Consider the following 12,000-nt stretch of genomic DNA (forward strand, 5'->3'; position numbering starts at 1 on the left):
TCTGCAAGTGTTTTCGGGGGGGCTACTTTCCCTTTTCCCTTAATGTGTTTCGCTTCACAGAAAATCCACCAGGTGGCGCATAAAAAACTACATTTTTATATGCGTTGTCATTGCGGTTGTTTCCAGAAGTTAATAAGGGCATTGCTGAATATTTAATATTTCTATTAAAACAGCAAAGTGACGTCAACCCCTTCTTGCCAGCATAACAGCGCATACATTTATTAAGATGACTGTACGTGCAATGGGCATTTATACTAAGTGCAACAAAGAATTTAGTGTGAGCCTAATACCCTTAACTCTATTTACAATGAATATCTTAATTATTTGTGTTGTCGAATTTTGACACCGTTTCATTGTTTGTTTATAATATTAATAATTATGTCCGTTTTTCTAAAAGTATTACTATTTTAAAGAGATTCATGTGGTATAAAAATACATGTTTTAAAGTTAAAAATGTTGTAAAAATATATTAGTATTATTGTTCTTAATATATTAAGAACAATAATATGACACATGTATATTGCGCTAAAATGCTATACATATGGAAAGAGGAATTCTTCTCAACCACCACCAATAAAGTTAAAAAAATATTCTTTAGAAAAATAGCGTTTAAACCCACGCAGAGCGAACAAGAAAACATGGGCCTATGCTTACATACTGTACAGTGGGCATATGATATCTTTATTTAGTTTTACATATTTAAAACTTTAATAATACCTTTCTTGCGCATATAGGCAGTCAGTGTTATGATTTTTTTTTATCCTTTCAGCCGTTATTCATAACAATAAACAGATTTCCTTATTGAAAGAAAAACGTAGTAAATGTTATTATGGGTATAGTTGATGCAAATAAAGTGTGCAGTATACAAAAAATGCAAACAAATTATTTCTAAAAGTGGCAAGATTTTAAAAAGATAAAGGTGGTATAAAGAAAGACATGAGAAAAGTAGAGGTATGCAAAAGAGCACAGTTTAGTTATTGTTAATTAAAGCGGTTTTATACACCTTTGTTTGAATTGACAAGCATTTTATTCGCCACTTTCAACACATTTTGTGATTCATTTACTGATTTATTACAGAAAATTGTTGTCAGAAGCAAAGCTATTGTACAAAGCATCTTTATATGTATGTTTTAAAGTTAAAAATGTTGTAAAAAATATATTAGTATTCTTTAATTTAAGAATAACAATATGATACATTTATATTGCGCTAAAATGCAATATACATTATTCTGCAAGCAATATAAATTATTCTCAACCACCACCAATAAAGTGTAAACATTATTCTTTAGAAAAAAAACGGCGTTTAAACCCGTGTTGCGTGGAGCGAACAAGAAAACATATGCTTACATGCTTATTCGGCATATGATATCTTTTTTATTTAGTTTTACAGTTTTAAAAGTGGCAAAAAAGTTCTTAAAATCTAATGAATACTGGTTTTGTAAAATGTATATAACTGCAGATGCGTGCGTGGGATCCGTGCGTAGGTATCATTTTCCTCCAGACCTTGACGCATGGTCGCGGGAAGGCGAGAAATATATTTTTTTTTAGGTTAAAATATTTTGCACAATTGATATATTACTTATGAATATTTTAGGAAATAATTTTTGACACACGTAGGTTATTACGTGTATTTTGGATTTTAATTTCATTACTGTGCCTATCCGTGGCCTCATCCGAGCGCACTTTCTCCGCCTTGCATCTTTTGAAGACATTGGTATGCAGCACCATGACCCAGAAAAGACTCACACACCTTTCCCTGATGCATGCCCACACAGAAATACTGAACTCCCTGGATATTTGTCCTCTAGCTCATGAGAGACTTTGGAATCTCTATACAACCGGCGCAATTCGCGAGGCGAGTTTTTTCTGTTCGAGTAAAGAGCGCGTTGATAATATGCGTATTAACGGAATGACAACGCGGGTTTGTTTATTACATGGATGCGCAGCAGCACAAAAACGCTTTTTAATTTGAAAAATTAAAGGATTAAAATGTAACAGATTATTATTGAGTCTCTTGGACATAAATGATGACCAATTATGAGACGTTAGAAGGCGCAAAGAGCTGCTTCATCTGTAGCTAAGTAAATAAATGCTTTGCTTTAAACAAATGCATCTACTTTTAAATGTTTTTTTTTAAATGCTACCCAACGGATTTATTAATGACTCTGCACCTGTAGATATGGTGAGATGAGAAAACATTTTAAGTAATGCTTTTTAAAAAAACATTTCGCTGTCCAAGTGCTGAAATGGCTCTCCACACGTTTGTAAATTCTTTATCTTTTGTTTGTAACAAATAAAGTATTTTTACAGTACAAACCTTATATAAAGCCTATTCTAAAAATGTAATTATACACCATGTTTTTCTTATTAAAAGTATACAATATCAGAACTAAACCCATTATTATTTTTGTTCAAATTATGAATTATTTATATGTTTAAAAAAGACAGTAATAGTACTATTTAGTAAAAAAAGATCTATATAAAAATATACTAGGTATGTTAATGTAAAAATATTTTACATCTGTTAATCGACGTGTGATCTTAACTTAAAAACGAAAGTAAAATATGTTCGTCCGCATGGACATTGAAAACTGTGAAGTTTAATTAATATTATATGTTGTTATAATATTATATGTTGTATGTAAATTGTAACGAAAGTAATTCCCCCTGGGATAAGTATTTTTGCTTCTGATTAATAGCGCATATTCATCTGAGAACTGATGATGTCTGTGTTTCAGACCCTGGCTGTGTGCCCTGAAGTGTATATGACAATAAAGTAGTAAATCTCAATGTATTTATTTTTAAAATGTATTTTAAATAGGCCTATAGGCTCATAGGTTTTTTGGTTAAAAAAATTCACAGCACCCCCTGTTCAAAATGACTTCCAGCGGCCCTGCCTTGACGCTTTGTGTGTTCGACTTTAAATGGTGCGGCGCTGACTGGTCGGCGTATGACATCAGAGTACCGCGAGAGCAAAGGTAAAGTCGGACCATTTGTAACATTTCGACTTGCTCTCGCGGTACTTTGATGTCTTAGTTGCCGAACTGTCTGCGCAGCGCCACATAGAAACGCCCTTTGACTCTTTAAGGCAAAGTACCAGCAACATGAGAAGTGGTGGCACGCAAAAGAAAGTGAAGGTACGCAGTACGCTAAAATATAAAGTGTCTGTACTGCGAGCACTGGTTTAGTTATTTACATCGTGTGTTGCTCTTTCACCATTGTGCACCCGCGCACTCGCTCTGTAGTTTGTAGCTCGCGCTCCGGCTTCGATAAACAATGCCCGTTTCTCAATACCAAGTAGGGGAGAGTGGGGCAAAGTGAGCCAGTGGGTAAGTTGACCCACCCCCTTTATCTAGGCAACCATACAGATTTGTAGCCGTGTGACCACAAATACAGGTAGCAACCATAATTTATATTTGGCTATGTTAAAGAGAAGGACAAATTAAAGAGTTATGATTAAAGTATGATTTAAAAAAAAAAAAAACAGTTTTTATCCTATCAAAGTAAAATGTATACATACCAGGTATAATGGCTGTTATGTCAAAGTAGATTTATCCAGGTCTAAATATTTATACCATACATATTGGTGATAGGCTAATGTATAAAACCATGTGAATGATTTAGCTAAAGATTAGCCTGAATTACTAAGCTAGGCAGTTTTCCAAAACGGTGGCTGTGGGGCAAAGTGAACCAGATGGGGTAAACTGAACCAGGGGTTCAACCCCACCATGAGGCACTGTAACCATTGAACATGTTTCATAACAAAAAGAGCCTAGGTTATATCAACATATGTCAAATTAAGTTACCTGATATCCACTTAATTTTATAAGTTATAAACATTCATTTAAAATAACATACAGCGTATGTATTAGGCCTATTTGCTTAAATAGCATTTTAACAAAGAAACTGCAAGGGTTGAAATTAAAACCCAACGCGCTGGTGAAAACTGGATAAACCGGTTTTCTTTTGATTCCCTGATGATGAGGTGATCGATTAGCATTGGGGGTTGGCAAAGAATTGGCAGACCTAGGGGTGGGTGGTTTTTAATTTCTTGACTCTGTGTCACTGGTAGCTGCGAAAACAAGCAGCTAAACCATGTACAATTAATTACATTTTGGAATTAACTTCCTTCATGTCTTTTTATTTATACACTGTAAAAAATATTTTCTGAATTTTTAAGTAGTTAGCATTAAATATGTTTACAAACAATTGGTTTACAAACTCTGGGATGTTTGTGATTATCATCATTCAGAAAAGTGGTGCTTGTGTTTAGACTTGTGTTTTACGTGATTAAATCATGAAGATTACATTAGTTTCTTTTCAGTGTAGAACAGTTTGTAATCAAAATGCAAAAATATAGTATATTTATAAACATCGCTGAAACAAAGAGTGAATTAAAATTAAAAAAGTAATAAAGTTAAAGCTGCTGATAATTTTGTTTATATTTACTAGCCTTTTCTGAGTGAAAAATGTTTAGATTTTGTTAAGTAGCCTAAATCCTACTCCAATTTATTTCAGTGTGGGTTTCTCATTTTTATCAGCTTTCTTTTGCTTTTCAAAGGGCCGTCTACCTTTGCTACCGCCAGTGCTTTAATGTGGGCCGGTAGGCGCCAGTACTCAGTACCGCCACTTCCAAATATAGCTCTTGCGTACCACCACCTCTCCCTGCGCCCAGAACGTACTTCTAGCGTACCAGAACGCTCATTTGCACATCTGTTTAAATCAGAGGCTTAATTTAATCCTTTGGCTGCGCTGCCGCTTTTCAAAGCGCCCTTCACAATGCAAGCTACCTAATTCGTCCCACCGAGAGCAGAGACTACATTACCCATACACCTTTGAGTTTTACAAGTTAAAAGCGCATGCGTAGCTTTTGCTGCTGTCAATAGGCTTGTTCGACTTCATGCGGCGCCCCGAGAATCGACAGCCGGAAGACGTCACAGTATCGCGAGAGCGAGGCGAAATATGATTTCTTGAATCATTTTCGCGGTACTCTGACGTCATCCGGCTGTCGGTTCTTGTGGCGCCGCATGAAGTCGAACAAGCATAGTGTTAACAACGTGGTTTGGAGAGGTGTGTGAAACGCGCAACCATAGCTGCTCTGTTAAAATGAAAATACAATGAATACTTAATATGCCCTCCTGGTTTTAGACTCTGAGGAGTAAAAGAACAAGGCCAGAATCAGAGGACTCTCGCTGGCTGACATCCCACCAAGCCAGAATGATATCGCTGCAGGTACCCTTTTGTAGGTACTACGTGACAATCTCTGCTGTCGCGGCTGTCAGCTTGGTTCCCCTCGACGCAACTTCGGATTTCCTCAGACGATGTGCAGTGTAAAAACATTATTGAAATTGTATTATACATACTTGCTAAACTACAAGTGAACAAAATTTCAATGAATTTGAACGACGTGCACAGGAGTTTTATCACCCGCAAAATGGAAAACAATGGGACAAAATAAAGTGATGACTTTCGAGTTTCAAATGGCCAATATTTTGTTATTCTTGAACCCATAGACATGGTCTTGGTGTCCAGAGAGTATCTTTGCCCGACAGCGACAATATGTTATTAAAAAATAAATTACATCATTATGGATAAATGAGTGCTTGCAGAATATACATATTTGAGAATGCTTATCAGTACTTTTTTGTTTCTTTAACTTTAAAGATGAATATTCTTCTTTAGAGATGGGCAATTTTCAGCAATAGCACATTATATTCAACATTTTGAGCTCATAAAAAAGATTTTTCGCTTATTTAAATGATTTTTTTTATGTTTTTATGCACGTTTAGTTTTGGTGCAATTTCATCAAAAGCTTATAATTAGGAAATACACACAACACGCTTAACGTATATTTTATATATCTTAAAAATGTTGTAAAAATTGCGTATTCTTATATAATAAGAATAACAATATGATACATTTATATTGCGCTCAAAATGATTTAGAAATGGAAAATGGAATTGTTCTCAACTGAGTGCTTGCAGAATATATAGGCTATATTTGAGAATGCTTGTCAGTACTTTTTTGTTTCTTCAACTTTAAAGATGAATATTCTCCTTTAGAGATGGGCAATTTTCAGCAATAGCACATTATATTCAACATTTTGAGCTCATAAAAAAGATTTTTCGCTTATTTAAATTGCTTTTTTATGTTTTTATGCACGTTTAGTTTTGGTGCAATTTCATCAAAAGCTTGTAATTAGGAAATTCACACAACATAACGTATATTTTCCATATGTTAAAAATGTTGTAAAAATTGCGTTTTCTTATATAATAAGAATAAAAATATGATATATTTATATTGCGCTCAAAATGATTTAGAAATGGAAAAAGGAATTCTTCTCAACTACCACCAATAAAGTTTTAAAATTCTTCTTTAGAAAAACGGCATTTAAACCCACGTGCACCGAACAAGAAAACGTATGCTTACATACAGTCCGTGTATGATATATTTTTTATTTAGTTTTACATATTTTTATTTATATGCATTTAATAATAGTCTACCGTAAGGTCATAATGTACACACTGTTAAAAATGATTCAGTGGCTTTGTAAATATCTCTAAAATAAATGATTAAAGTAACTTAATAAAATCTCTTAATGCAGTTATGCGATTTTTTTAGTTGGAAAATAAATTACTTAAAATAGAACAGATATTTTGTGTAAAATGTACATATATTATTTGATGTATACGCCTTAATAATATAAGTATTACATTTACAGATTATTTTAGTCAATATATTTAAAAAGGTCAGAGTAATATATTTAAGTTTTTTAAACTGTAATAATTGCATATTTCAAATTATTATTATTTCTATTTGACATCAAAAATGTGTAAGTTTTACGCCTAACTTGAAGTATGAATTACTTATATTTTCACATTGATATTATTTGAGTAAATGTAGGCAAAAAATAAATTAATAATAAGTAGAAAAAATGTCAATTTTAAACAATCACATAGCCAACGGTTTTTAATCAGCAACAAAGAAACTGCACATTTTGCCGATGACAAACACCTCAGAAACTCCTCCAATTTATGAATATTTACACTCACAATATGATTTTATTTCCTTAGTACAAAAGTATAACATATTATACAAATTCTCAGTGAAATGTATTAAACACCAATGCATACTTTTTATCGTGTTTCATACCATGTAAAGGGAAACATGATAATATAAAAAGTAGCCTACTGTTCAGTAATGCAGAAAAGCGCACCGTACATGTTAAAGCTATTAAAACGTTCAGATGCAAAAATGAACTAAATGTAAAATTAGATAAACTAGTTAATGATATTGCGTAAATGCGCTCGGTCTCTTCAAAGGTCTTCGCGAATTATTTTGTTATTAGACTCGATTATCATACATCACGTCTCTTCTACTGTAAGTACACGGAAAAAATAAGACAAATGATGCGCGTTTGATTCCGATTTTTATGAAGAATATGTGACTGTTTATGTAACTGGCAAAAGAAAACTTCGCCAACAAAATGTTTGCCAAAAAGCATGCATTTGTATGACATCAAAGTCTATCGCCTAAACATTGATAATCCGTGTCATGTTACTTCAATATCATACAGTATACGCTAAGCATGAAGTCGAGCACACACATTGTCGTCAGTATGGCCTACATGAAACACGCCTGCCCTCTACAGGTTTTTATATTTCCTGCGTCCCCCACCGAACTCCCCTTCTGCGGGATCTCGCAGAATTTCGGAAGTCTCCGCGGCATTCTGCTCTCAGAAACGCGCATTTTTAAAGGCCACATCTGTAATCTGATACTTAAATGCTATTATTTTATTTTATAGTATGAATGTACAGTATTTATGTGTACTGGGATGCAGACAGACATCCCTCCTGCTTATTTTTCTGTCTCTTGCTCTTTCAAAACCTTTGTTGCCATTTAGTCTGGAACGTCCAAAGCTGGAATCATTTCAGCATCTGATATCAGAGATAAAGTGATTGATTATTAATGTCTGGTCTGTTGTTCATCATTAAACTGAAGTCTAGTTTGGTCCTCAAGTCTGATGAAAGCAGTGTGTCTGTCTTCTTGGATGGCTTGTTCACATGCACTTCACCTGACACGTGATTGGGTCAGACACAAAGCCCCACTGTATCCATGGCAATGGCATGGAGAACAAAAAGTTTTGACTTAGAGGCAGAACTTTGAGCCCACTTATCAAAGTTATCAAAATAATCCAGTGGAAACATCTAGTATTTATCATTACTTTATGTAAGTAACAATAAAACACCTTGTTATCTATAGCCTACTTTTTAATCCCACACAACATTTTATTGCTCAGAAGGTGTTGTTTCAAGGTTCATGAGATTGCTTAAAGTGCTTAGCTGGTGAAAAGCATATCTGGGTTATATTTCACCCAAAACATGAAGAAATTACATTATATTATACCTACAAAATGAAGCCTGTTTTAGGAGCTTTAAGATTAGTTTTTTCACACAGTTATTTTGATAACACACTCCAATTTAAATACACAAATAAACTCAATTACAAATAAACTCAAAAGTTCAACATGACCATTTTAAGATGAGTAAAATGAATGTGAGAGATGGGTCATGTCATGTCTCATTACTCCACATTACTTTGTTTATTTACTACCACAATGCTTACTGTCATAACACATTTCGGTAAAAACGTGTTTTTATACCAAGAAAGTGACGAGATGAAAACCACTATTTTCTGTTACAAACTTTCACATAGCATCTTTAGGTTATAATAACCATAAAAATTCAAATCCATAACAAAGATATATTATAAAAACGAATAATTTTTTCCACAAAATGCAATAAATCCATGCCAGGTTTTCTGACATTTATATATTTTGAATCAATATATAAATATATAAAATGTACATTGATCTTTGTCATGATATATTTATTTAGTTGACTAGTGGTATACACTTATTAAAAAAATAAACATTAATTTCATAGATCAAAACACTTTCTTTGTCATATTAAGAACATTTTCATTGCTGCTGTTATACTTGGAATGTCGTTGCTTAACTTTTTTTCACAGCAATCAGCTGTAAAATGTTTTGGTCCTGCTCGATTTTTGTTGGCTTCGCCTAAAATGATGGAAAGTTTATCATAAGATCCCATGGGGTCAATGTGTTAGAATGACTGAAGCTTGATGCTTAAGAATTTTTAACACAATTTGACTTAAAGCATAGGCGTCTGAACGTGAGTGGGACACGACCCGCCCACTTTTTAAGACCAGTGATATTTGACCCACGTTGTTGTCTGTTTACTTGTTGCTTGTCAAATCCCTAATAAGTTTCAGCTACAACCTTAACGTCCATGCTGCTGCTTCATCAAATCCATTCCACTTGCCTCATTATGGGGTGGTTTCCCGGACAGGGATAAGCTTAACCCAGGACTAGGCCTTAGTTTAATTAGGAAATATAACTAGATTTAACAAACAGGCCTTACTAAAAATGCACTGGTGTGCATTCTGAGGCAAAACATAGGGCACTGATGTATTTTAAGATATGTTAGTGCAGGTTGTTTTTAGTTTGGACAGCTCTTACATTTATTTTAGTCTAGGACTAGTCTAATCCCTGTCCGGGAAACTGCCCTAGGAGTCTATTATATTAAACTCCATTTTCACTACTTACCCCAACTGCACTCCTACTAGGGCTGTAACTCAAGGTAAACAAAGCTTTTAGGCTATAAAAGCAATTGTTTAATTAAAAGGCACCAGAACACCAGAAAATTACTACTTCAATAACTGTTTTGGACCTGCCCACATAATTTTTTTGCTTCCGACGCCTATGACTTGAAGATGGGATGAGAGTGTATATGATTCAGTATGTCTAAGGTTAAATATATCCTCTATTTCTCTTCTGTACAGAAGTTCAGAAGGAGGGTTCAGGAGTCAACACAGGTCCTGCGGGAATTGGAAATCTCATTACGGACCAATCACATTGGGTGAGTTCACCTGTCCATGTATTTGTTTTGATTATTTAATGTTGACACATGTGAAAACTGTTCTGTGAACCACACACTGGCTATGTTTACATGCACAAAATATAGTCAATACAACTGAATTTAATCAGATTAAAGGTTATGACAATACAGTTTACATGCACCCTTAACATTACAGTCTAATAAATATGTTTGTTTATTTCCATTCTATATAATCTGAACCAAACGTCTGCGCAAGCATTCAGCCAGGGTTGCCAGATTTGCGAATCAAAACCATGCCAATGGAAATTCAAAACTAGCCCAAAAGCATTAAAATGACTACTTACAGCCCAAATACACATAACTGATGAACCAAATCCTTTAACCTACAGAAGAAAAAAAACTTGTGGAAACAGTAGCTCAAATCTGAACTCGAGAAAAGCTTAAGGACTTGGCAATGCCATGCAGCGCTCAATACGATTACAAACAGATTATTTGGTTGCATGTAAACATAGCTAGTGACTCCTAGAGGAAACCTCGTGTACTAAATAACATTATTTAATCTGACTCTGCATTTGTACTAGCCAAATACTCATGACGTGAGCTTAATATGTTTCTGCAGTGGAAATTTTCTATTAATGATTATAAGTTAATAAGTTATTCTGGAATTGCACACACTATACTAAAACATTCCATAACAATACTGCTTCCTAAATGAGAAAATAGTATGTAAAACAGTATGCATTAACATTATTTCAAATATTGGTTTGTCACATTGTTCTCACATGGCCTTGCTTTGTGTCCACATGCAAAGTTATAATTTAGGCAAATAAACTTTTTAACTTTTTAATCGAGTTTTGTGTAGATTTGTAATTTGGTAGTCCAATGAAGTGATTAGTGCAAGATATGTGACCCATGCTGGCAAAATGAGTTATAGGGCCCTATTTTAATGATCTAAGGTCTAAAGCGCACAGCACACAGTCTAAACGAGTGTGTCCGAATCCACTTTTGCTAATTTAATGACAGGAAAAATGGTTTGTGCGCCAAGCGCAGAGTCTAAAAGGGTTGTTCTTATTCTCGTAATGAGTAATGGGTGTGTTTTGGGCATAACATGCAATAAACCAATCAGAGTCTCAGATCTCATCCCCTTTAAAGCCAGTTGCGCTCACGCCATGCCGTTTCCTTATTTAGATGCCGGAATTTGTAAACTGAAAAACTAAGCGGAGGAAGAAGACCACCAGTTTAAGATTGATGTAAAAAAAAATTATTGTTTTCATTTGTATTGAATTTGTTCTTTTTTGTATTAAAACCTTAAAAAGTCGTTTAATTTTTCTCAAAACTGACATTTTGCCAGCACGGGTCGCATATGTTCAGAATTATGTTCACACCTAATTAGTGATGTAACGATTCACTTAAATTGTGGTGCGATATGATTCACAAAACTGTTTTTTTTACAAATTGTGATTTTAAACAAATAGAAATGTAAATTGTATAAAAGTGTGGTTTTATTGTGTTTTCAGACAAAATGCTGCACATTTCTTTTCAATAGACATACCTTGTCAAATAACAAAACTAAATTGAGGTTTTAAAACAAATCCCAAATCAACAAATCCCAAAAAATCCCAAATCAACAAAAAAAAGACAGTTTGCTCACTGCTATCACGCCTGTAAAGCAAGCTGACAGCTTCAGCACCCCTGCTGTTTAAAATATGTACCACAATCCATTTAATATCTCAACCGGCTTAAATCTTCACATATTTTCTAGTGGCTTTGAGTGTATCGTTACATCCCTACAGCTGATTACACCCTGGAAATGGATAGTTAAGATTTCTGAAATTCTTTAAAAGCTAAAAACCACACATTCAGTTGCATGCTGGGAACTGAAGTGATTGACAGGAAGTGAAAAGGCTGATGAAACTTTGTGAGGTCAGGGTCACAAGAGGAAAATAGAAAGATTTGATGTTCCAGACCCCGCTCCCTCCCTCCCTCATACACACACACACACACACACACACACACACACACACACACACACACACACACACACACACACACACACACACACACACACACACACACACAC

General features: G+C 34.4%; 1 protein-coding gene across 5 annotated transcripts in view; it reads left to right on the top strand.

Annotated features, from left to right (window-relative positions):
- fmnl2a (formin-like 2a) overlaps positions 1 to 12,000 on the top strand; it is an 84,672-nt gene that overhangs the window by 33,343 nt on the left and 39,329 nt on the right. For all 5 annotated transcript variants that reach the window (XM_065273111.2, XM_065273110.2, XM_065273108.2 and 2 more), the window contains exon 4: positions 9,865 to 9,941. In XM_065273111.2, coding sequence (XP_065129183.1) covers positions 9,865 to 9,941 — 77 coding nt within the window. The remainder of the gene's footprint in view (positions 1 to 9,864; positions 9,942 to 12,000) is intronic.

Source organism: Paramisgurnus dabryanus, chromosome 15 (assembly GCF_030506205.2).
Source record: "Paramisgurnus dabryanus chromosome 15, PD_genome_1.1, whole genome shotgun sequence".
Lineage (NCBI taxonomy): Eukaryota > Metazoa > Chordata > Actinopteri > Cypriniformes > Cobitidae > Paramisgurnus > Paramisgurnus dabryanus.